The following is a 25,472-nucleotide window of genomic DNA, read 5'->3' on the forward strand; positions in this document are numbered from 1 at the left end:
AAACACATCAGCATCTGTATAATCTCCGGGCTGTAAACATAAGCTGGCAGTGCAGAAAAGTCCTGGCTAACTTAGCTGAGTTGTCCTCGTCGTTGACGGAATCTGACTTAACAGAACTTTTTAATTAATACACATTAACTCTAATTTGCACAGTCATTGATATAAAAAGCTTATTTTTTGCATATACAAGCAGTGTCTAAAAATGAAAATAGGCTTTTACTTAATTATTATTACAAAACCATCATATAGCCTAATATTAGACACCCAAACCAAAGTAAAGAAAATGATATTTAATTTGAAAGTCTGAACTGAACATCAACCCAGACATGATTTCTCTCACAGAAGTTTAAGATCATATAGGCTACATCTTGAACGTAGATATATAAATGAACACAGGGAAAGTAAGTTTAACACTGTGAAGCACAAGCAAACATGCTGAAGGCAGCTAAAAACCATCAGTACATAAACACCGGCCTATTTTATTTTATTGGAGCCTTACCTCCAGATAAAGTAATAAACTGGATTGATGATTTAAATGTTGTTTACTCACATGTGCGTTGTTAACTATCCGGATTTTATGTTGTGCACGGCTTCACTCGTTCACTTTTCCACATGTTCGGTTTGTTTACAGTGTCGCGTGAGCAGCTACACTGCAGGTTCGACTTCATTTGGCGCTAAGCAGACCTCTTGATGATGTCAAAGTACCGCGAGAGCGATTCAAAGCAGATTTCTCCATGTGATAACTGGAATTGCTCTCGCGCTACTTTGGTGTCACTCGTCTGTGGGTTCTCTGCTCCCCAGTCATTTTTGCGCAGCTATAGTAATTTGATTTCATACGCCGATCGGATCGCGCAGATACCTGCGTATCACATAGACTACACCACTGTTTATACTTTACATTTTCTGCGTTTCTGATGTCCTTTTCCTTTTTTAATTTCCGCTTCGCACTCCCACTTAGCTTCTCCGTGTCTCGTTTTTTCTGTTGCACCAACGCGCCTTGCGTCACGTAATGCTCGGCGAACCTTTGACCCACCTCATGCGGACTGACCAATGAGGAGAGGGTCTTAACCTGAGGCCCTCTCTTCATTGGTCAGTCCGGATGAGACTCAACCGCTCTCAACTCACGTTCAAAGTAATAAAGCGCAGCGTCTCTATTTGCAGCGCAAAAGCCCGTGTTGACAGTTTGTTTAATATAAAGCGGCGAGTGGGAGATTACCAGATACAGTATTTTGCTCGTGCCCTTGCTGCCCTGGACCCTCTAGAGGTCTTGGGCCCCTGGGCAATTGCCCAGTTGCCCGTATGGTTAATCCGGCCCTGTGTCTAGTGACATATCAGGGCCATTTTATGATTAATTGATATCAATTTCTTACATACTGTTCCTTTAAGTAGACCCATCTTACAAGCTTTTGATAATACAATACCAATTTTTTTGATAAATTCATTATACTACAGCATTTTGGAGGCCTGAAAATGCAAACTTTAGAAAATGGGTTTCAAAGTGAACGTTTATGAAAATGATACCATTATTGTCTGTGTGTAAACTATTAAAATGTGCATTTTTGAAAACACTGATATCACGAACGTGCTTATGATTATATGTTCAAATATTGTGTAACATCGCCAACTACTGGCCTGGCATGCATAATACAACATTTTTGTCATATATGTGGATCATGGGGTTCATTTTGACAATGTTGTCAACTGCGAGTAAAAAACGCAAAGGAAAACGTTTCAGTTTTAAGCACATTGTTGTTGTGTAAACATTAGGGGTGTGACGAGATTTCATGCGGCGAGATCTCACGAGATTAAATGTGTCTCGTGAGATTAATTATGTCACGAGATTTCTCGTGGAGGTGAAATGCTGGCCATTTCTCAAATAAAAAACTGCATCCTTCAGAGGTCGTATTTGTACATTTACGTCATAAAGAGAATTATTAGAGAATATTAACAATTATAAAGATTACTATGATTTAATGATTTAATGTCTGCATGTTCTTGCTCAAAAATGATAGTAAATGTATCATTTCTATTGTAAAGAAATGGACATATATTAAATATTTAAATGGATTTAAACATTATTTGGCTAAAAATAAGCGTTTCTCCGTCTAAAGTGAAAGTGAAGATGACATCCGCGAAACGAGTCCACTATCGCCCCTGCAGGATTTGTTATAATAAATAATGCTTTTTATTTATAGACCACAAATGTAATGTGTTTGTTAAAGGAATAGTCTACTCATTTTCAATATTAAACTATGTTATTACCTTAACTAAGAATTGTTGATACATCCCTCTATCATCTGTGTGCGTGCACGTAAGCGCTGGAGCTGGGGAGCGGACTTTTCAGGCGAGTCGAAGTACTCCCAAAAGTGCTATTACGCCATAAAATATAGTTCCTCTTTTAAATCCGCTTAGAAAAGCGCTACGTTTTATTTTGTACCACCAAACTTGCTCGTATAACTACTCGTCTTAAATAGGAAAAACGTTGATGTGTTTGGTCACTTCTAACTTTATCTCTAAATGGCACCACTGAATGAATGGGGCCAAGCCAAACGCCATCGAAGCGTCGCAGCGCGCCCCAGCGCCCACGCGCACGCACACAGATGATAGAGGGATGTATCAACAATTCTTAGTTAAGGCAATAACATATTTTAATATTGAAAATGAGTAGACTATTCCTTTATTTATGTAATGTTATTTAATGTAACTTGGGTTTGATACTTTATTTGAAACAATTATTATTGCATCTTCGTTATCATGTCATTTTAAAGGCTACTGCTCACTTGGGCCTATTTTTATTACCCAAAAATAACAAATTACTTCATTATCATTTAGCAAAATAATTGTTAGTGCCAGTCCTTGATTAGTTAAAACATTTAAAAATGTGATTTCAGTGTCTTATTCATTTATTTTATCAATGAGGATTACTTAAAAAGTGTAAAAATATCGTCTCGTCGTGTTCTTGTGAACCCAATCTCGTGTCTCGTCTCATGGATTGAGTGTCTCGTCACACCCCTAGTAAACATGCATTAAGTAAAATTACAAAAAAATGTGCACTGCCTACAGAAATGGCATAAAATTCTGACAGACACAGGAGCTTTTGTAAAATCTTAAAGTTTGAACCAAACAATCGACTGTCTGATTATGATGACAAAAATGATTTATGGAGGTCTCCACACCCCACATAAAATAAAATACTAACAGCATGAAAGAATAAGACTTTTGCAAGGTTGAGAAAATTCCCTCGGAGTGCTGAATTAATTTATAACTGGATCTAAGGTTGAACAGAGCTAAAATATTCGCTCCGCACCACACACTTCCTTACGGAAGCTGCATGAATTAGCATTGGCACACAAATTCACACTCGTCCCGTTAGCAGGTATCTATACCTCCTGATGAGTGAAGACAAGAGTTTTGGAGACAACTTTTGCTACTTGGCTGCTCTTCTCAGGATTGGGATTCGGGAATGAACATGGAGTCTGTGTGAAGACTGCATCAAACAGAATTTAGGATTTAAGGACGTGAAAACACACAAGCGAAACCACAATTTTGTTGGACAACTTTCCTGAAACAATACACCTCATGAGAAATCATCTATGTTTAAAGCAATCCAACTTTTCTTTCATGCAATAAAAGTACATGGTGACCATACACTGTCAAGCTTATAAAGTGACATAAAACACCATTAAATTAATCTATACAAATCAAATGCTATATAACGTGTGCACACCAAAAGTGAAGCGAATATTCACATTGCATTACTCACGCTAAAAGTGAATGTTTAATGCATTTAACACCTAAAATTAAAATTAATTTTTTTAACAACAAAAATAATTTTATGTTGAAAAAGCTGAAATTTTTAGGTGTTACCAATTGAATTAAGTTTTTTTTACTTTTAAGTTTACATTTTTACTTAAAACACAGATTTTTTTTAAGTGTTACAAATTTTTTAAGTAGACTTTCACTTTTTAGAGTAGCTACATATACATGCAACCAAATCATTTTTTTGTAATCGTATTGATGTCTCAAGTCAATGTCATGGCAGGAGAAAAGGATTCATGTAAATGCATGAATCATAGTATTTTCTCAATCGAATGCAAAAATACATTGTGCACTTGTGCAAAACATTTGTACCCAGCCCCTAATGTGACATTAGAGTAAAAAAATCTAAGTTTAGTTTCATGTGCTCACGTGAAACTTTCATGTGCAGATTTTTTTTAAAGTTTAGTTTTGCGTGCTCACGTGAAAGTTTACTTTCATAGCATTAGGCTACATAAAGCAATAAAATAGAGTCGTGACTTTTGAAAATTATGTTTTTAAATATCTTAAAACTTCTTAAGAACAACTTTCTTCAAATCAGCCTTGTACCTTTATCCAGAGATAAAGCATGAACTTGAGGATAGATGCTGTGTGCTAGGGGGCGTTGCCAAGTCCTCTGCTTTTTTCGAGTTCATGTCCATTAGGCTGGTTTTGATACGCGAAGCTGGCAACCCTGGCTTTGCGCTTGCGCTGACGTTCGGTTTGAATTATACAGAATGTACATGTAAACATTTTGAAAATGTTGTGCATGTAAACATAGCCAGTGTAGATTACTTGTGGGATTACTTGTTTTTCTGGTCACTTGAATGAAACAAAGACTTTTCAAACCAGATGTCACAATAAGCTTTTCGATCACTGGCAAGCACGACAACGTGTCATGCGAATTTTTGGCTCAAGTTTACATTTTTTAACCTCCGCGGAAGGAGTGTTTGCAGTAATCAAGATGCCAAATCTGCATCATGTGTGTCGTGTGGTGCTAATTCCCATCAATTGACTTTGTAAATAAACTACTCGCAAAATTAATAAGCATAACATGTACATTTTCACCACTAGAGGTCGCTATTACACAATAGCAAAGTGGCTTAATGACATTATGGAAAGTGAAACGATTTGTTTTTTAACATCCAGAGATGTATGGAATTCACTAATCATGTTCACAAATGCGGTAATGAATTAATGATTTATTACCTGTACATCTGATCTAATTATTTTATGCCATTAATAAATTAGCTGCGAGGCACAACAGCTACGTGTAGATGCTGTATAACTGCCACTTCAGCATTAGTCAACTTGTGTTGCATACAGTCTCTACAACTTGAAACTATAGCATGGATATTAGTCACTAAAAGGGTCGACAATTACAAGAGAGACAAGGGACGAGCCATTATTTAAAAAAGGAATTTACAAATCCTTAAGAACATTTGGGATAATTATATTGCGCAAATGTTTTTTGGGAGATATTTTATTACAAAAATCATACATATTATGGCTTTAATTTTGCTTTTTGTGTACACACGGCATAAATCTCCTGAGGTCATAAAATATCTGCAGCAGCTTCAAAATGATGTCAAGCAAGACAGTGTTTTTAACGCTCACGAATCTTGTAACCAGCTACCTGCTTTGAATGTTTGGTTTTGACATTTATTTAAACTTCATTATTCATTTCTATTGTACAAATGTTTATTTTGCGGTATACTTTATCTTTTAAATGGCTTATCGAATATATAGGTTTACTATAGTTCCTAATAAGATTGCTGTGTGACTAATCTATCAGAGCTGAATAAATAAATGCAATTAACTCCTTGATTGTTGATTTACCACAAGCGATCTTTAATTTCTATCTTTTCTCTATTTTTCTTAACAAACACCACACTAAGTTGTTCAGGCACTGATAAGCTAAGCCATTCCCCAGCGACTAACCGTGGCATTGAAGGAGTCTGGTTTCAATACATCCCCTGCCCAGCCAATCAATCACTGGCAAGCACTGCAAACTAATCATTTATTGATGGAACGGCACAGCCATGAATTTCTAATAGCATTCGTCTTATTTAACAGTCCAGATCAAACAGAGAAAATCCAAACATGCTGGAAGGGAAGGGTTCAAAAAAAAAAGTTAATTCCTGAGCATATCCTTCTTTTTGGCAGCCTACCGACAGATATTGATGGGGGAGGCCAGCGAAAAAGAGAGGAGGGCAAGGTGGAGGCAAAAAGGAATATGTGTGTGTGTGTGTGTGTGTGTGTGTGTGTGTGTGTTTCTACGTATGTATTAAGGGGCTGGTGCGAGCATTACAAATCTGAATGTCATGGAGCGTTTCATATCAAATCAGGGCATCTGGGTGAAATGTTCCCAACCTTCTGCGTGATGAGAAGAAGATTTATAGATTTCTTACTTTTTACCACTCCATCAATGTGCACTGACTTTAAACAGAGGGTTTGGGGTAAAACAATCCCCTCGCACCACCAGTCTCAAAAAGCAGAGAGCACTACAAGTGTCTGTCATTATTAACAGCATAGTCCATAAGAAACACGGCTTTCCAGTCAGACCTCATGAAAGACTAAAGTTAAGTTTGCAGAATAGTATGTCGGTATTAAATGACATTTTGAATGGACTAAGTTGCGTTCAGCAACCAGCCTACAATGGTTTGCTGGTCTTATATCTGTTCTGGTTTGTGTGCTATGAGTATAAGGTCTTATCACAGCTGGTCAGGTTGGGAGACAAGCTTGACCCATTCAGCAAACCATCTCATTCAGGCTCATTTAAGATTTTTTAGCAGAACAAGCAGGTTAGTGGCTCAGATTGGTACAGCCTGTTTGGGACCACTGGATGAAGCACCTCACCGCAGAGAAACATAAACATAAGAGAGGCCATGCAAAAACAGCAGATGCACATCTCAAGGCTCAGATTACCGGCGTGGCAGAGATTTGTTAAGCGTCTGTCGCCCCCTGCTGGTGAACAATTGAGTGAAAATTACCATCTGACCCCCAAATATGTTGAACCTTTTGTGTTACTAGAAAGCAAATATTTAAACAGATTTTTTTCTGACATTATCTGGGGACCCCTAGAACCTTCTGGAGGGCCCTGGGGGTCCCGGACCCCAGTTTGAAAACCCATGAGATAGTACATGGGTGACAGAAATGTCAATTAGCTCTGATAAAGAGATATACATCAGCATATACACTGTTAAACATTTCTGTAGAAATTATAGTGTTACTGCCAGCTGTTTGCCGGTAACTTACTGCAGATTGAAATGTATGTTATTTACTGGCAACAGTTTGTTTAAAGTTAAATGAACATTAAAGGGACAATCCACTCCACAAAACATGCTCATTTTCCAGCTCCCCTAGAGTTAAACATTTGGTTTTTACCATTTTGGAATCCATTCAGCCGATCTCCGGGTCTGGCGGTACCACCCCAAGCACAGCCCAGCACAATCCACCGAATCTAACCAGACCACCAGCATTAGCATTAAGAGGCACAATGATACCACGCAGCACCCGAAAATAGTCCCCTTGGTATCTTTCAATAGCAGGGGACCATTTTCGGGCACTGCGCAACATCATTGCGCCTCCTGCAGCCATGTTACGGCAGCAAAGTCCTTGATTATTATGCCAGAATGACAGTATAGGTCCTAGCCATATCTGCCTAGAAAATCACAACTTTAAATTTTCCATCTGTCTTAGCACATGATGTAACTACAGAAGAGTCAAGTTTTAAAAAGGAAAAATATCTTCAAATATTTAGCGCAATGCTAATGGTCTAATCAGATTCAATGGATTATGCTAAGCTATGCTAAAAGTGATCCCGCCAGACCCGGAGAATTGGCTGAATGGATTCCAAAACGGTAAAAATCAAATGTTTAACTCTAGGGGAGCTGGGAAATACACATTTTTCAGTGTATATTACAGCATTAGCATGTAAAGCATACATGCATAAGGTTTTTTCGCCAAGCGTATAAAACTGAATAAATCTGTATTCACCATTCACTATTCAATCTCATACCTTTAATTTTCATCTAAGATAGATTTTACATTTCAAATAAATGAACAAAACACTAAACTCATCTAGATGACCACGTTTGAGAACAAAAACAAATATGGAAGCCTGCAGGCTGTAATTTTTCATGCTAATAAAGATGCATCAGATCTTTCAAACTGACCTTTTCTCAAAGCAAAGCGCTGAATGTGCAGTTCAACCCCCTCTGTCATTTAAGCTCGGCCCAACAAACACTTATCTTCATCTGAAGCAAGCATCCCTGTGTGTGCACGAGCGAGCGTTCATGCAGGAGTGTAATATACTGTAATTAATCACAATGCAGCCATTTGACTCCAGAGAAATGAGAGATGTCTGCTGCTCTCAGTCAACACATGCTCGGCCTATCAAGGTCATTCTGAACTATACAGTGAGCATGCAACTGCATATTTGAGGTTTACATTTTTCTTATCACATGCTTAAAAAACTTCACCTAACAAATAAAAATCAATGTATGACACTACAACTATTGTTAAGTATTTCACCTGAACTGCCACTTCTAGAAACAACTTTAATATTTATGTATTTTTCACACATTTTTATTTTGAAAGCATACTGTACTAAAATAAGAATAAAAGTGGTAAATTAATTTTATATTCTTGTTCTGCTAAATTAGTCTGCATTTTATCCTGTTTCAATACATGCATAGTATAAGTCAGATTAAAGTTACCTTCATCGACAATTCATTATAGCTGTAAATATTAACTGCTGTAATAAAGACAAGTGGAATAACTATAGAAGGTCATGCAAGGTGTATGACCCCGTCTACTCTTCCTTCAGGCTTTAAATGAATAAGAATGAATTATACATGAGCACAATCTAATGCAGCGACACAAGCTTTCTGCCATACTAACTGTGTGTGACCATATACAGTAATATGCTGCGTCCGAAACCGCCTACTACATACTATATAGTACGCGAAAAGCAGTAGGCGAGGCGAGTAGTATGTCCGAATACATAGTATTCGAAAAACAGTATGCGAAAAGTACCCGGATGACCTACTACTTCCGGTTAGATTTTGCAGTGTGCATACGATGGACGCTTCACTATCCCATGATGCCCCGGACGATGAGTTATCCAACGAAGAAGAAGAGGCACGCTGCTGTTTTCGCGCTGAAATGACATGACGTGATGACGATGTATGTCACGTGATGTAGCAACATGGCGGATGTAGTACGTCCGAATCTCATTCATACTACCAGGATTCATACTATACAGTACCTACTGTTTTAATGCCAAGTAAGTAGGTACTTCATCTAATTCAGTATCTACTATACAGTATGCGGTTTCGGACGCAGCCATAGTTTCAAACTTACATACTGTGCTTGCAGGATGACTACTGATATATGACATCTGGACCCTGCTTTTATATGATTTTTTCTATGTTAAATCTTTGTTTTTTCATGAATGAGGCTATTGGAAGCTGCTATTTCTATTGCTAGGCCTTATAGCTTGATGACATACTGCAGAATCTTTCTCTACCATTCTGACACTATTTGTCCTGCTATGGACCGCTGCCTTAATCCGAAAGGAAACATGACAAAATGATTGGAAAGAAACCCAACTCACTGGAAAAATCTCTGTCTGCAGAAGCTATCTGTGCAATTTCAGAGTCAAAGCCTGAAGGTTTGAAACGTGTCATTAAATGTCAAAAACCACCTTCTTTTAACCAACTGTTCCAAAGGATAAGCACATACTAGAAATGTGTCAAAAACTTTTCAGGGAAATAAAGATAAATTCTGTCATTTTTTAAAATGTTTCCATTTAACTTTTCCTATCTTTTATCATGTAAAACATTTTAAATGTTTTGACAGTGACTTAAAAAACATCAGATAAACAGTAAGAACTTTTATTTGGGAATATCTGCCATCAATCTATTGTATATTCACATCTAAACCATCCATTATTTGAACTTAAAATACAAAAAACACTAGAAAGGGGTATAAAATGGTGCTAAATAGCACTAAAAGCTCGTAATCATAAGGGAACCATTTTTAGTGCTATAAAGTACCTATGAAGAACCATCCAGGGGTGATATAGCACCACTATAGCACTAGATAGGGTTCTATATAGCACAACAGGGTTCTACACAGGTGCTATATGTAAGAAAGATATGTATCTTTAAAGAAAATTAAACTGAATGGTTCTTTGAGGACCAAAACTGTTTCTTCTATAGCAGTGCTGCGAAGACCCTTTTAAGCACCTTTATTTTTAGGAGCGCATGTGGCCATTACAGTTTGGATCTTTGTTGAGGGCAGATCAAGTTGTTAGACACCGGTTGACCCCAGAGTCTAAGACGGCTGACCCCTCCATCAGGAGCTATGACCAGACGAACATGAGTCACGGGCCCACATCGTACCACAGACTCTTCAGAAAAATAATGCCTGTGGTGTGGCTTCATCTATAGATCAAGAACATTATTTTCAGATTTACAGAGACCAGAACAATAAAGTCCAAGTGAATTACTTAGAAAGACAAATCATACTTTCTGAGGAGGAAGAAGAATTTGCCACTTGGGGCAGCTTTGCCACTGGCTACGAATACATTTCGTCTCCTCATCTGGAGTTAAACTGCAAGCCTCAATTCTGCAAGAATCTGGGAAGTTTCCTAAGGAAAATTGCTGATTTTAAGCAACAGCAACTGAAAGGTGTTGTTTCAGAGAGACGGCTCATTTGGACAAAGACATTGCAAAACACTTCAATCACCTTTAAAATGGTTGGTGTCCAATTCAATTTTGCTTATTACTCCAGGATGTCCTAGTCGGAAAACAGCCCACTCAGAGCCTGGCACTTGTAATATGCCTCTCTCATCCACCTAAAAACCAAAATATGGAATGAGTGCATAAATGATTCCCATTATGGTTCCTATAACTAACGTGTCAGTGCTTTAACTTGTAAAATTTTGGGCCGATCCAGGCGTCTGGCTGTCTCCCACCCATCACCCATGTTGTCAGCCCTCCCCAGACCTATAAAGAAGCATGTATTAAAAATAAGTAACCATCCAGTCACTCAAATGTAATGCCATTATTTTCTTTAAATAGATATGTATTAAAGTAAGTTCTCAATTAATTATTTTTAAAAGAAAAGTCTGGGAAACAGTTCAGATTATTTCATTTATCTTATTAAAGGGACATTCCACTTTTTTTTGAAAAAATGCAAATTTTCCAGCTCACCTAGAGTTAAACATTTGATTCTTACCGTTTTGGAATCCATTCAGCTGATCTACGGGTCTGGCGCTACCACTTTTAGCATAGCTTAGCACAATCCATTGAATCTTATTAGACCATTAGCATCGCACATTTAAAACTTGACTCTTCTGTAGTTACATTGTGTACTTAGACTGACGGAAAATTAAAAGCTGCGATTTTCTAGGCAGATGTGGCTAGGAACTATACTCTCATTCTGACATAATAATCAAGGACTTTGCTGCCGTAACATGGCTGCAGCAGACGTAGTTATATTACGCACTGCCCGAAAATAGTCCCACAATGAAACACCAGAAGAGTCAAGTTTTAAATAGGAAAAATATTGAAACTCTTTGGTTATTTTTTTGGCGCAATGCTAATGGTCCAATCAGATTCAATGGATTGTGCCAAGCCATGCCAAAAGAGGCAGCGCCAGGCCCGGAGATCATCTGAACGGACTCCAAAGCAGCAAAAATCCAATGTTACACTCTAGGGGAGCTGGGAAGTGAGCATATTTTCAAAAAGGGTGAATATTGCTGCGCTCTTTAACAGCAATCTGGATTGATGATTTTAATGATTTCTATTAACTAAAAAAAAAAAGTTTTTGTAATTGTAACATCAGTACAAAGTATCACACACCAATCATATTGCGCGGGTGACCGTAGTGGGCATCACTGTAGCCTACACATACTCCTCCATTGACCAGGGCAACCAGATCTACATGGTCTTTACTAGGTACAGTAGACCAGTCCTTGTTTCCAATGCCATAAACTTTCAGCCTTGCTACACCACCATCTGTCAGCATTAAACATAGAGAAATGTGAAATCCAAAGTTTTATAATCTAATTATGAGATTAGGAGCATTAAAGTTTGATTTGACCTTATTCAGTCAACATTAAAGATATCAAGGTTATATTTTCACAAAAAGTTATTTACATTATGCAGGTGATGATTTTATGTAGGAAACGGTAAGCTTGAATCACAAAAATGGACTTAGTCGGGTTTTCAAAGGCAGGGTCAAAAATGTTAAAAGTTCAAATGTTACGTTATTTTGTTATTTCTTCCTTAAAGGTGCAGTGTGTACATTTTAGTGGTGAGGTTGTAAATTGCAACCAACCGCTCAGTCCACTGCTCACCTCTTGCTTTTGAAACACATAGAGAAGCTACGGTAGCCGCCACCAGACAAACATGTCATCGTTGGAGACAACTTAGTAAAAACGTTCGTCTGTTAAGGGCTTCTGTAGAAACATGGCTGCACAAAATGGCTGCTTCCATGTAAGGGGACTGACTATCTGTGTATGTATATAAAACGTCTCATTCTAAGGCAATAAAAACATAACGGTTCATTATGAAAGTCATTTAGTTTTGTATATTATTTTGCATTTCTGTCAAGAGATCCTTCTAGAAATTACACACTGCACCTTTAAATTCTGTTTGGTGATGCTATAATGGTACATTCATTGTGTACTATACAGCCTGCTATACTTTAAAACATTTGTAAATCAATAGTCTTGTGGAAAGCTTATGATCTGCTGATTATCATTTGCTAAGAAAATATATAAGGTAAATAACTACCGTCCAGTTTTGAGGTGCAATACAACATACCATTATGTTACTATACCTAGTTTGCATTAATTTCAAAAAAATAAATTGCTCCCTAAAATACTATTTCACGATAGCACATCATTACTCCTCAGCCCAGTATTATTATTATGACTGATCACATCTTTGTTTTGTCCTATTTATTTGCATTGAATGATAAATACCGCCGAATGCCTATTACCTGGATATATGTTAAGACGGATATGGGTGACTCTGTGTGGAAAAGTGACGCTGAAGTAGTTGTGGCATGAATCAGAGTACCCCGGCTTCAGTGCTGTCATTGGTACAAGCTCCTCCCAGCTGTCCGACTTAAGCTGTTAATCATAAATTCGGCCTGAGCGGTGTTCCCTCAGAGACACAAACACTCCAGATTTTATGCATGAAAATCTAGTGCACTGAAATATATTGCAGACCTGTGCAACAGCTTCAAACTGGCTTTGGGAAGCAGCCGTTCCTGTACGATCTCCTTCCGGAATGAAACACGGTGTCTGATCGAGACATGCGGCTTGAACGGAGACGTACGGTGCGTAGTTTCCAGTGAAGAAGGACGTGTCTACATCAAAGCCATGAATAATTCCAGGAACTCCTAACTGCACCACGCACCAGTCGTGACCTTTGACACGGGATGCGAGACACGGGCCTATGCATCTTTCATGAAATCACCAAATCCGTTGTAAGTACAGACCGAGTAGACTTTAAGATTACAAAAACATGCCCTGAAAACCAGGTCAGATGAGGATGCTCGGTACTTTGAAGATAATCTAGCGTGTTTTCATGATTGGATCTTCAGAGACTGGAAAGATGAGAGACGTAGCCTGAAGCTATTCTCCTATAACTAGCTCAATAAGTCTAGGTCTCATTAGGGAGGTATACAGTTTAACACAAAATATTTGGTTTTATAGGGAACATACATGCATTTGTTTGTCTTCATGGACTAATACCTGCTATTCTTTTTCTCCTGGTTTCCCAGCCATCCATCAATTTGCCAAATTCAGTAAACGCTGTTGCTATGAATTCAGGAGGTTCCCTCTTTAGATAATTTAAGAATAACACAAACCACTTAACATTAGATACTGAAATGTTAAGCAAATAGATATTTAGAAAGACTTTACCTTCAAAAGATTTCTAGCAGGGGCGAACCACTCATCTGTGGCAAAAATGACCTTTAATAAAAATAAAAAGTTTTATTACTTTTCTTAATCCATTTCGGTCAGTTGCAAGAAATATGTGTTAAACTTAGTGTATTGGCATTGCATATTATATTTAAAACAATTTATTATTCACCTTTCCTCCAGCTGTTTCACATGCGAGGTTGTTGAACTGTATGAAGTGCGGCTGACTGCTGGCTTCTTTCAGCACTGAACGAGTTGCCATTTTTATGTTGATCACAACTTTAACTTAATTTGCATGAATTTGTGCTAGATTCGTTGTGGAACAAGTTCTAACTTCTTTTGAGAGTAGAACAGGTTGACTAACTGTAATCTTTAACCACTCATCACCAGAACAAACAGTGTGAAACAGTGCGAAGTCCACTAACTTGATCATAAACAACGATCGCGCTTGAAACAATGACAGTACTGTGTGGCTTTAAGATGCAGCTAGCATGAGTTAAAATATGAAATCTATCATATCTATTCTAGAAACAAGCAAATTAATACCACTGGATTTCAGTTTAGCTAAGCTAGCACCTGTCACACAACTAGCTAGTATTGTGGAAAATAAGCTTCCCAATAGAGCCCTCTGCTGGAGAATATCTGGTAAAGTCTTGGTCACGTGTAATTGGACGTGTAAATAGTACCTCAGTATTTTTTTTACTATAATACAGTAAAGTAGTAAATGCTTGTAAATTGTGTTTTGCACTACAATAATAAATATATATTTTATTTAAAAATGTTTTTTATAAATGTTTGATTACGAGTCCAAGAACGAAATAAATCACGCAACTTCAGCCTCACAACATACCTGTCTTCTGGAGCTCCATCCTCTACTCCTTAATTTATGACAATATCGTTCAGTCCTTCACTTGTTTCAAGACCTTTCAATATAGATTGAATCAATATGTTAAAGGAAAAGTTCACCCAAAAATGAAATTTCTGTCATAATTTATTCACATGTTACAAACCTGTATAATTTTCTTGTTCTGATGAACACCAAGGAAGATATTTTAAGAAATGTTTGGAACCAAACAGTTCGTGGACCCCATTTACTTCCATACTATTTTTTCCTATTATTGAAGTAAATGAAAATTTATACAGGGTTAACAACATGAGTGAATAAATGATGACAGAATTATCATTTTTGGGTGAACTATTCCTCAAATTCAAAAGACTTTAAAACGCTTTATGCAGTAACCACAGACTTGCGTAATGACCGGTAATGATGCGCTTAGGTTATGCTAAAAGCCAATTGGCTTAAAAGATCGTCTCTAATAAAGATTGGTTAAGTGTGTGAAAGGAGGGAAAAATGTATTTCCCTCTGTTTTGCCTATTCTTTTTTCTTTTAAGCTAATAAAATAACCAAGAGAAAGACCAAAATTTACATATCTGTAATTAAGATCTTTCATTTTCAGGAGGCCCAGCCTCTGACAGAGAAACTTAACATTTTTAGTTCATTTTAATGCAGTAAAGTACACTTTCAAAAAAGATTTAAGGTATTTCACCCTTCTGCAATATTATTCCTTAGGTTTATAAAACAAACAAAAAATGAAAGGTCAAGATAACCTCAGTTCCCGTCATATTTTTTAGGCGACAGTCTCCTGCCGTAATACTCTCATTATGCCTAATGCATTTTAAAGGGGACATATGAAAATCTGACTCTTTCAATGTTTAAGCGTTATAATTGGGTCCCCAGTGCTTTCATCAACCTAGAAAATGTGAAAAAGATCAACCAGTAACTTAGTTTTGGCAAACCATTCTCCGCAAGCATGTGAAAAATATTGGTCATTGAAATTTGTCTCCCCGTGATGTCAAAAGGGGAAAATACTACCCCTAAATCTGCAACCAAGACACCGCCATTTAGTGCAGAAATAATCTAATTTGCATTTAAAAGGACACCCAAAAATGGCACATTTTTGCTCACACCTACTATGCAGCAATGTTAACATGCTGTAATAAATTATCTATGTGGTAGTTTGAGCTAAAACTTCATATACGTACTCTGGAGACACCAAAGATTTATTTTACATCTTTTAAAGTTTTAGGCAAACATCTAGCTATCAAAATAACATCATATTGTTTTGAGGAGACTGTTGGAAGCCTCTACTGAAGATTTGTATTACGTACTTATTTTCTAAGCACTTACTGATGTATTTTGATTTCCTACAGATGTGCAATGTATGACTTGAGTCACTTTGTACATGCATCTAAAAAGGAGGCGGCACCTCACAAGCAATTCACTTAAAGACAGGCAAAATGACAGTAAACAAATTTATTTTGTCATCTGCAATTTACAGTTGGAACTCCGGGAATTCAAAAATCACATCTTTGCCTGTGAGCTTCTTGTAGACACCAGCGAAGGTCTCAACCTATAAAAAAAGAACCAGACATTAACCAAGGCATTTGTATAAAAAAAACCTTCCCATTTATTTGGCTTGATTGTTACTTTGTCATTCTGGTAAATTGTATCAAACAGTTCAATACACAACTACAGAAAATTCTTTAATAAAACTTTTTAATACAATTTAATTCACTTATGTGAACAAGATAAAACAATGAACATACAATTCCTACTAAACATCCATGAGGTCATTCAGCAAACTAAAACAGACCTCTGAATTTGGAGTGTGCACTGCATGGTTTACCTCCCCAGTAACTGCCCAAAGGGCTCTAGAAAGGTCTAGGAATATACAGGACGCCGTCCACACCAGCCGAAGGCCGGGGACAAGCTTGCTATCCAACGTCGTGGAACGGGACTGTACGTCATGGCACTTAAAGTGCTACGCTCCCTTACGCCACACGGACAGAGCCACATGAGAGCCATCTCACAGGATGTCCACGTTGGGGGTGTGTGCGCTTAGGTTAGAGACAAGCACTTACTTTGTGTTCAACATTGTTTTGCTGCGCCTTGTCGAGGTGGACCTTGATGAGCCTACTGCTGTCCAGTTTCACACGAATCCTCTTGCCGACAATCTCACTGGGGTAAACCAGGTCCTCAAGGATAGCGTCATGCACATTAGTCAGGGTTCGGCTGAAAGACAGAGCACAAATTAAAATCACCCTATTATTCATAAAAGTAAAATAAATAAAAAAATGAGAAACTGCCTAAATATCCTATAGGGCAAAACTGTTTGGGTTGTGCACTGCATGGTTTACCTCCCCAGTAACGGCCCAAGGGCTATGGGAAGGTCTAGGAATATACAGGACGCCGTCCGCACCAGCCAGAGGCCGGGGACAAGCTTGCTATCCAACGTCATGGAACGGGACTGTACGTCATGGCACTAAAGTGCTACGCTCCCTTACGCCACACGGACAGAGCCACATGAGAGCCATCTCACAGGATGTCCACGTTGGTTTGATTTATACTAACAATTCAACCACCACAGAATGGTTTGCAATACAAAACAATTCACACTGAGAAAGCAAGAATTACTAACCCTGACTTTGCACACAGAGCTTCCAAAATGCAAGAGAAGATGACATTTACCTCCTGGGACGCTTCTGCTTGTTTTTCGTGCGGCTTTTCCTTGTGGGTTTAGGCAGGATTCTTCTCTACAAAAAACAAAAGCAAAAGATTAAACTACTCATCGTTGACCAAATTCTCTCAATGAGGTTTTAATGGGTATGTACACTGCATGGTTTACCTCCCCAGTAACGGCCCAAAGGGCTCTGGGAAGGTCTAGGAATATACAGGACGCCATCCACACCAGCCAGAGGCCGGGGACAAGCTTGCTATCCAACGTCGTGGAACGGGACTGTACGTCATGGCACTAAAGTGCTACGCTCCCTTACGCCACACGGACAGAGCCACATGAGAGCCATCTCACAGGATATCCACGTTGGTTGTCACCCCATTTATATTCATGTGTTATCATCTTAAAATGCATTTTTTTCCAGAATGGGATGCTAAACTAAAACAAAGAAATGTGTGACTGCTCTAGACTATTAGGGTGATTATCACGAAATTAGACTGTTTAGATTCACGAGGCGTCAAAACATTTTGATAAAAAGTAAATGCAAAGTAAGAGTATCAAAATCAGAAGCATACAGCTACAAACATCTCTTTGTGTACTATTTTGCACAATTTCAAATTACATTATACAAACCTATTTTTTTCCACATTTAAGGGGAAATTTTCATTACCGCAACGTGTCCATGACTGATTTTTGGTTCTTTGACATGGAAATATTTATAATAATAAAAAAATCTAAAAAATAAAAAGCTTCAGTGAATGTTATACTATAAACATTTACAGTAAAGAAACATGTGGTATTTGGTGATTATTGGTATGTAATAATGAATATAAATGTGTTAAAGAAAAATTCCCATCCTCCGCAACAATTTTCAATCATTGTTTAAGCCCTCAAGGAACATTTTCAAAAAAATTTGTTGGGACACGCAAGATGGCTAAGCAGTTCTTATTTTTTTTCTCCAGATAAAGGTTGAAATTTTGTTTGTCATCACTTTAGTTCTCATTACCGAAACATGAGTTTGTAAATGCGTATATTTAATGTAATATGTTGCGGTAATGATAATTTTTAATAATGATAATCTAAAAACCTCCTGTCTAATAATAATGGTTATAGTAAGTTCATCTTATATTTGCAAAAAAAAAATGGCTTCAATGGCTTTTTTATAAAATCTGATGCTGGACACCTTTTAAGTCTGGATTTTGTGAGAATCACCCATTAGTATTAATAGTCAGATTCTTTATTTAGCCAATCAGAACAATTTGAGATGCTTTGTCCAATCATTTTTCACATTCAAAGAAAAGCAAGCAGCCAAGTGCAAAAATGCTATTGTGCTGCATTTGCTGTTGTCACAACATCAACACCAAGTCAATGTGAAGCTGAATTAACCCTTAAAATGTTAAAATAAAAAGCACTGTGAATTAAGCACAACAGGAAAAGTTGTGTTTAGAAACATGTGCTACATCCATATCAGGCACAAAGTTAACAACCCTGACAAAGGAATTTACTTTCTCAAAAAAGCATGTCGATGTACACAAGCCTTACCTGTGCAATGAAGACCACATGTTTGCCGCTAAACTTCTTCTCCAGCTCACGGACGAGCCTAACCTGGATCTTCTGGAAGTTTTTCAGTTGGGGCACCGGCACAAAGATGATAATGGCTTTCCTGCTGCCACCAACCTCAATTTCCTGAGAGAAGAGATGCAATAGCATGAATTAAACAAGCATGCGCACACAAAGCCATGAAGTGTCACAGCCCACTCTTTGCATTTAACTACATACACTTACTAACAGTTAAAAAAGTGTGCACTGCATGGTTTACCTCCCCAGTAACGGCCCAAAGGGCTCTAGAAAGGTCTAGGAATATACAGGACGCCGTCCACACCAGCCGAAGGCCGGGGACAAGCTTGCTATCCAACGTCGTGGAACGGGACTGTACGTCATGGCACTAAAGTGCTACGCTCCCTTACGCCACACGGACAGAGCCACATGAGAGCCATCTCACAGGATGTCCACGTTGGGTATCACACATCAATTTAAACATCTAAGCAACGTTCTGACGTTTCCACGTGGTTATGAAAAACCAATGATAGACCAATAAAGTGAAAAGCACCTTAGCAGCAGTGATGTGAAGCTCCCTCAGCTGAGCCTTCAAGTCAGAGTTCATCTCCAGCTCAAGAAGAGCCTGCATCAGATTAACAATAACTTACCATGAGAACAAACAATTAAAACATTAAAATAAAGTTGTGGAAATTATTAAATAATCATAACTCAAGATTATTGTATTATACCTGGGAAATGCCAGACTCAAACTCGTCTGGCTTTTCGCCATTCGGCTTCACGATTTTCGCGCTGGTACTGAACATGGCCTGTGTCTGAAACACAAACAGAGATACGTATTAATATTAAAACCAGTTTAGAGTTTAAAGCTCGTACCATTGTATCACAACAGAACCCACTGGGGTAATCTGCAGTTTGCACAGGGGAACAAGGTGACACATTAAACGTGTATGTAATTGTCTATAAAATGTAGTTAGTTATTTACACTAAATAATCATATACGTTTTAAGTTAATCTTGATAAAGATTCATGACTTCACTGTGTATTCTCTGTCCTCGCTGATTCACCAGACATTATAAAGCAAGTTAGTTTTAGCCAAGTATACCTTTAGCATGCTGTTAGCATTGGTTGTTTAATGTACCTTCTTAATCACAGTATGCATAATTCCTCATAAATCACAAACATAAGGTCTTTAAATATTATATTTAGCATACTTTTCATGTTTTAACGCCATCGTAGAGCAGCACATGGGCCTCGGCAATGTTCTCGTAGACACGTCTGCTAGCACATCGTAAATATCCAAATTACACTTTCTAAAATAACCATCCATCGTCAAATATACTCACATCTAACGTATCTCACTGAAAACATCACATAAATCCAATACATAAGGACAACCATGAGATATTTCAGACATTTTAGACTAATATCCTTCTAGCTGGGCACATTCAGCAGACTTACCTCTTTCAACGACGGCCTGGGAAGAGGCCGTACTCTCGCGAGAAGCCGGTAAAAGCGCGTTCCTGTGAGGCATTGTGGGAAATTTGATCATTCTCTGGTACGCAAGGGGTCGCTCTCGCTGCTTTGGAATTTACTGTTTTACATAAAACGTAAGCAATTTAAAACAAAGAGACTTGATATTCATGCATCATCTTTACCCGTGGAAAGTTTTGCAGTAGGGCATTGTCTGTGAACTTGTTATAATAAACAACAGCTAATGTTAACATGCATAAATCAAAGTATATGAAAGTGAAACCACGTTTTTCACAAAGCCCTAAATGTGATGAATGCAAAAACCTTTTTAACGTAGCAGAATCATATGATTTATAAAATGTCTAGCTCTTTATGTTGTTTAATTATTTTATTCTATTTTTTGCACGTAATGCAAACATGTATTAACTCGTTGTCTAATTTATAATCATTGTGGAGACGAGCGGATGCATTGGGTTAGCAGAAGCGATCATTCCTATCCTATGCCTTTGATCGCTACGATGAAATCTTCAGATGGTGAAATTTGGAAAATTTAAACATTAAATATTTTTTAAGTATCGTTTCACAAAGCTGATCTACGCTCCAGGTCAGATGGTGGCGGTAATGTGTCAAGTGGTGGTATGCCAAACTCCAAATAAAAAACGCAGATGAAGAAGCGAAGCAGGAACGCGATTGGTCAACTGACCGATTGATGTATAGCAGACTGTGGTGTTTTTGCAAACGAAACGAAAGTCAAAAAATTATTTACTGAGCTCATACGCCGTTCGTCACCGGTTTCGTCTCTGTCAGGTTATTTTATATTTGAATTATCATTTGAAATGCCACCACTAAAGGATATAAAAGCCATGTTTATCGTGTTTTGAGCAGAGATTATGTTCAGGTTGCCGAGGTTTTTTAATGTATTACGCAGGACACTTTGTACAGAAGACATGGGCAAGAAAGGGAATTTCTTCTATGCAGTAAGGAAAGGATTCAGACCAGGAGTATACAAAACATGGCGAGTATGCAACTATATGTGATGTGTTTACTGTAACTGTGAGTGTTTGTTGCATTGCATGACCGCGATTTATGGTTTCTGATCTACAGGGATGAATGTAAAAATCAGGTGGATAAGTTCCCCGCTGCCATTTTTAAGAAGTTTGCCTCTGAAGAGGATGCATTGGCCTTTGTTAGGAATCAATCAAAAGCACCATCATATGGGACGTCAGAGGGTAAAACCAAAACCCTTTCTACCATCTAAATGTATTATTTTGCAGCTCAAGTAATAGTGGCATAGTTTACCCCATTATTCCCATCTGTACTCTTGCATCTATTTTGTTATAATTTTAATCACAATTTTCTCAGTAGTAGTTAATGTGTTTAGTGATCTTGTGTTAAAGGATTTTATGCTAATCACACAAATAAGTATATATCTATGGAATGCTGCATAACATGCTGATATTTATAATATGGTTTGCATTCAAGGGGTTGACCATGAGGTCCTGCCTCCTAGAAATATACCTAGCTCCTCAAGCGTTGTTCCCATTGGAGGTAAAAGGACCCACGAGGAGTCTGAGGATGAAGGAAGATCCAGTGTTAAACGTGCGAAGCTTATTGAGCCCCCACAGCCAAAGACATCTGCAGTCAGTAGTGATGGATTTACATATATGGGTAACTATTGTGAACTACATATTAAGGGAAAGTAATGCATATGATAGTGTGTAGAACATCACAAAGACCTATAGTATAATAATAATAGAGGGTTTTCACCGACGTCACGTTCTGGGCGGTAACCCGGATGCGCGGCCATTGTGGAGGCACTCGGTGTAAAGAACTGAACGGAGTATTGTGCGCTTTGGATACTTTCAGTGAATGTAGACATGTCTAAACAACAGAAAACGCGTCCAACATGCAATGGCATATAGGGAAGGACTTGGACCACAAGAAAAGGCACGATATTTCGAGAAATTACAATTTATAAGTGGTGCAGATCCTTAAGAGTTAGCTCCATCTTCTGGGATCCGTGACGACCCGGTGATTCTTTCTTCAGTTGCATATCACGATATAAGTTAGTCAACTACCTGGTTTTCATGCCGAGCCCATATGTCAATGTCAGCTTTATTTATAGCAAATTTAAAATAGTCAGTGTCCTACCAAAGTGCTTTACAGTAAAATAAGCATACAGTTAAACAATAAAAGCAACAATTGTTTTTACCATTTACTATTAAAAATATTATTATCATTACAATAGAAACTTTGTTATGAGCAATTAAGCACACTGGCATTAAGGCATTGCAGCGCAAATTTTAGTTGTGTTTAAGTACATTTTGTGCAAACACTAAAAGTACATATTAAATACTCTTTAAATAAAGCACAACAAGTAGAAGCATCATTGTTTTATACTTTATGGACTTCAATCATATTTCTAATACAATACTACTATTTTTCCTGAGCTTTGCCAACCACAAGCGCCTCCTCTTATAATTTCTTGCATTCCTTTCCCTACTTTTTAATAACTTTTGGAAGTCGATAATATTCCAAATGTTTTTCTCAATCTGTCCTGTTGGTACCTCAAACACGGTAATAATTAACCATTTTCATTGACTACGTTCGGGATATACTTCAATGCCTGTGCTCTGTTGTGATGCGGAGTGCCTCCAATATGGCGTCTTCCGCTCTGATGGCGCGTCGTGAAAACCCTCTATAACTTTATTATAGCTTTAACCACCAAATTACATTCTTTTACAGATAATGGGGTGGTTTCTTAGGCAGGGAGTAGACTAGTCCTAGACTAAAATAAATGTAAGAGCTGTCCAAACTGAAAACAACTTGCACTGACATATCTTTAAATACATCAGTGCCTTTTGTTTTGTCTCAGAATGCACACAAATAATGTTTTTGATAAGGCGTGTTTGTTAAAACTAGTTATATTTCCTAATTAAACTAAGGTCTAGTCCTGGTTTGAGCTTATCCCTGTTCAGGACACCACCCCAATATGTTGTAAGGCTATATTCTGCATTTGTATGCTTTGCAGGTGACGCGGTTGTGGTGTATACTGATGGCTGTTGTTCAGCCAATGGGAAACAAGGAGCGCGTGCAGGAATTGGTGTTTATTGGGGTCCTGGTCATCCTCTGTGAGTTGTTCATAATTAATCGCATTCTGGGAAAGAAAACATAAATTAATATTCTTGACAACCTCACTCAAGTGAGCATTTAGTGTAATAGTAAAGCAGATTGGTGACCCTGCCTATGAAAACTCAGCTTGTTGCTGTTTTTTGCATAATGTAAATAACATTCTGTGAAAATATAATCTTAATGTTTTTAATATTAACTTAGTGTTATTGTCAAATATTGAAATTAAGGATTGAAATCAAACTCTCATAATTAAATTATAAGACTATAGTCTGGATTTCACAGAGAGATTATGTCATTACATTTATTGCATATAAAAGTATAACATGTACTGTCTTAGATTTTAGATCAGTTAGACTTTGAAAAACTTCAATTTCAATCGAAGTAATTCTTGATTTTTTTTAAAGTCAGGACTGGCACTTGTGCACCTCAAAACAAAACTAGCATAGATTTGATTTTGTGACATGAATCTCTTGCTGATTTCAATCATCAGAAATGTGGCTGAAAGGCTTCCAGGGAGACAGACCAACCAAAGAGCAGAATTACAGGTAAGTACCATTCATTTCAGAGTTAGGTGCTTGGTGCCCTTTCTCCTACCTTGTTATTGATAACGGTATCATTAAACGTTTCATCACAGGCGGCTTGCAAAGCACTTGAGCAAGCCAGAGAACTGAATTTTAAAAAGCTTGTGCTGTACACGGACAGCAAGTTCACCATTAACGGTATGCTCTCTCTGCCTGTCTGTTTAATCTCACTCATATATCCTACTGTTTGTGAAAATCATGAGTTGACGACCAGATTGTTAAAGTGTTTCATTTTTTTTAAAGGTATCACTTGTTGGGTCAAGAACTGGAAGACTAACGGCTGGAGACTTAAATCAGGTGGGAATGTAATCAATAAAGAAGACTTCCAAAAGCTGGACAAACTAAATGCAGAACTTGAGGTTGTATGGGTAAGTTTCATCTGTACACTTCTGTTTTAAGTATGATAATCCCAAATTTGGTTTAGAAATGTTCTTGTAGCACCTAAATGTCTCTTTGTGTCAGTCTGAACTGCAGAGATTTTTATTTGTGTAAACTGTTCCTTTAATGTAAGCCTCCAATTTGGATGCACCCTATTAAAAAATATGTATATATGATGTCCATGTTTCTAGATGCACATACCCGGTCATGCTGGATTTTTAGGTAATGAAGAGGCAGACAGATTGTCCAGAGAAGGAGCAGCAAAGCCCCCATGTTAGCACTGTTGCCACATTCATGTTATAATGCATAATGTTTTTGTCTGGGGCTTGGCTGTTGTTTGCCTATGATAGCTACAGTAATGCACTTTTTTTTTTAAATGATAGTTTTGTGTTGTTGAAAACAGCACTACAAACACATTTTCTTCCTTTCTAAAGAACGATGCTTGTTCAAATATGTCTATTTTAATGTGTTTATTTTTGATTGTTATATCAATGCAACTGTCATTTGAATTGATCCCGAGATTGATTCCTGGTAATTATTTTTCATCTCCCAGAAACTCACAGTTTTTGGATGTGTTGCATGCGACACAAATAATTGTAGTCATTCTTCAACATGACTATTATTCTACCACTGTCATTTATTATCGATTCATTTCTTTATTTTTCTCAGTGCTGAAAATCAAGGGTAATTTTGCTCTTATTTTCAGAGTTTCAGTTGTAACAACTTCTTTTAAATTAAATGTACCAATGAAATGCCTTAACATGAACAGCAGATGTCACTGCAGTTCATGCTCAGTTCTCATTGAATAAAGACTAGTTATCTCAACAATCCACTTTTGCTTTGTGTTTTTCCGATTCATTCGCTCATATTTGGCCCTGATCAAGTCACTTTTAATAACTCAAAAACATAACATCAAAATATTCATACCTGATTTATACTTTATTGTTTAACGTTTGTTCTGGTATTGAATAAGATTCTATATTTGACTGCCATTTGTCTGTTTAGAGGTCCTTTTATTATTTTATGACATCCAGTCACATTTTTGAAAAGTGCATGCATGTTTTGGGTAAAACTGAGGTATAGATCTTTAAT

General features: G+C 37.5%; 3 protein-coding genes and 4 non-coding genes across 9 annotated transcripts; 1 reads left to right on the forward strand and 6 right to left on the reverse strand.

The window, feature by feature from the left end:
- Positions 1-10,036: 10,036 nt before the first annotated feature.
- allc (allantoicase) lies at positions 10,037-14,353 on the reverse strand. Its single transcript, XM_073856089.1, has 10 exons — positions 13,917-14,353; positions 13,745-13,795; positions 13,574-13,661; positions 13,046-13,245; positions 12,814-12,946; positions 11,670-11,825; positions 10,738-10,811; positions 10,552-10,660; positions 10,332-10,453; positions 10,037-10,247 (listed from the first exon to the last, which is right to left on the reverse strand). Exons 1-10 carry the CDS (start codon positions 14,004-14,006, stop codon positions 10,077-10,079), a joined length of 1,194 nt encoding a protein of 397 aa, XP_073712190.1. The 5' UTR covers positions 14,007-14,353; the 3' UTR covers positions 10,037-10,076.
- Positions 14,354-16,043: 1,690 nt separating this feature from the next.
- rps7 (ribosomal protein S7) lies at positions 16,044-20,347 on the reverse strand. 2 transcript variants are annotated; one of them, XM_055185310.2, is made up of 7 exons: positions 20,278-20,347; positions 19,548-19,631; positions 19,370-19,441; positions 18,802-18,945; positions 17,274-17,338; positions 16,667-16,817; positions 16,044-16,155 (listed from the first exon to the last, which is right to left on the reverse strand). In XM_055185310.2, the coding sequence occupies exons 2-7, from the start codon at positions 19,620-19,622 to the stop codon at positions 16,078-16,080; spliced, it is 585 nt and encodes a 194-aa protein (XP_055041285.1). In that variant the 5' UTR covers positions 19,623-19,631; positions 20,278-20,347; the 3' UTR covers positions 16,044-16,077. The 2 variants fall into 2 exon arrangements, with proteins under 2 accessions (XP_055041285.1, XP_073712191.1); XM_073856090.1 differs by lacking the exon at positions 20,278-20,347 and having other exon boundaries at positions 19,370-19,461.
- On the reverse strand, positions 16,410-16,631 carry LOC129430210 (small nucleolar RNA SNORA73 family). Its single transcript, XR_008639460.1, has one exon. It is a non-coding gene; the product is annotated as a small nucleolar RNA SNORA73 family (small nucleolar RNA).
- On the reverse strand, positions 16,921-17,140 carry LOC129430209 (small nucleolar RNA SNORA73 family). The gene has a single exon (XR_008639459.2). It is a non-coding gene; the product is annotated as a small nucleolar RNA SNORA73 family (small nucleolar RNA).
- LOC129430207 (small nucleolar RNA SNORA73 family) lies at positions 17,409-17,629 on the reverse strand. Its single transcript, XR_008639457.1, has one exon. It is a non-coding gene; the product is annotated as a small nucleolar RNA SNORA73 family (small nucleolar RNA).
- On the reverse strand, positions 19,057-19,277 carry LOC129430208 (small nucleolar RNA SNORA73 family). Its single transcript, XR_008639458.1, has one exon. It is a non-coding gene; the product is annotated as a small nucleolar RNA SNORA73 family (small nucleolar RNA).
- Positions 20,348-20,950: 603 nt separating the features above from the next.
- On the forward strand, positions 20,951-25,208 carry rnaseh1 (ribonuclease H1). 2 transcript variants are annotated; one of them, XM_055185309.2, is made up of 9 exons: positions 20,951-21,096; positions 21,218-21,304; positions 21,394-21,518; positions 21,772-21,957; positions 23,321-23,420; positions 23,912-23,966; positions 24,056-24,140; positions 24,246-24,370; positions 24,572-25,208. In XM_055185309.2, the coding sequence occupies exons 2-9, from the start codon at positions 21,237-21,239 to the stop codon at positions 24,656-24,658; spliced, it is 831 nt and encodes a 276-aa protein (XP_055041284.1). In that variant the 5' UTR covers positions 20,951-21,096; positions 21,218-21,236; the 3' UTR covers positions 24,659-25,208. The 2 variants fall into 2 exon arrangements, with proteins under 2 accessions (XP_055041284.1, XP_055041283.1); XM_055185308.2 differs by having other exon boundaries at positions 20,990-21,304.
- Positions 25,209-25,472: the final 264 nt, after the last annotated feature.

The sequence above is a fragment of the Misgurnus anguillicaudatus genome, chromosome 18 (assembly GCF_027580225.2).
Source record: "Misgurnus anguillicaudatus chromosome 18, ASM2758022v2, whole genome shotgun sequence".
NCBI lineage: Eukaryota > Metazoa > Chordata > Actinopteri > Cypriniformes > Cobitidae > Misgurnus > Misgurnus anguillicaudatus.

What these genes read in the sequence shown, in the direction of transcription:
- rps7 (XM_055185310.2), bottom strand. Translation starts at nt 19,622, where the DNA reads ATGTTCAGTACCAGCGCGAAAATCGTGAAGCCGAATGGCGAAAAGCCA. An exon ending in TTCACATCACTGCTGCTAAG is followed by an intron (nt 18,946 to 19,369) that starts GTGCTTTTCACT and finishes CTCTTCTCTCAG; the next exon opens with GAAATTGAGGTTGGTGGCAG. An exon ending in AAGCAGAAGCGTCCCAGGAG is followed by an intron (nt 16,818 to 17,273) that starts GTAAATGTCATC and finishes TCTGTCTTTCAG; the next exon opens with CCGAACCCTGACTAATGTGC.
- allc (XM_073856089.1), bottom strand. Translation starts at nt 14,006, where the DNA reads ATGGCAACTCGTTCAGTGCTGAAAGAAGCCAGCAGTCAGCCGCACTTC. An exon ending in GTGAAACAGCTGGAGGAAAG is followed by an intron (nt 13,796 to 13,916) that starts GTGAATAATAAA and finishes TTTTTATTAAAG; the next exon opens with GTCATTTTTGCCACAGATGA. An exon ending in ATCGGCCCAAAATTTTACAA is followed by an intron (nt 10,661 to 10,737) that starts GTTAAAGCACTG and finishes TTTGGTTTTTAG; the next exon opens with GTGGATGAGAGAGGCATATT.
- rnaseh1 (XM_055185308.2), top strand. Translation starts at nt 21,180, where the DNA reads ATGTTCAGGTTGCCGAGGTTTTTTAATGTATTACGCAGGACACTTTGT. An exon ending in ACCAAAGAGCAGAATTACAG is followed by an intron (nt 23,967 to 24,055) that starts GTAAGTACCATT and finishes GTTTCATCACAG; the next exon opens with GCGGCTTGCAAAGCACTTGA. An exon ending in CAGAACTTGAGGTTGTATGG is followed by an intron (nt 24,371 to 24,571) that starts GTAAGTTTCATC and finishes CCATGTTTCTAG; the next exon opens with ATGCACATACCCGGTCATGC.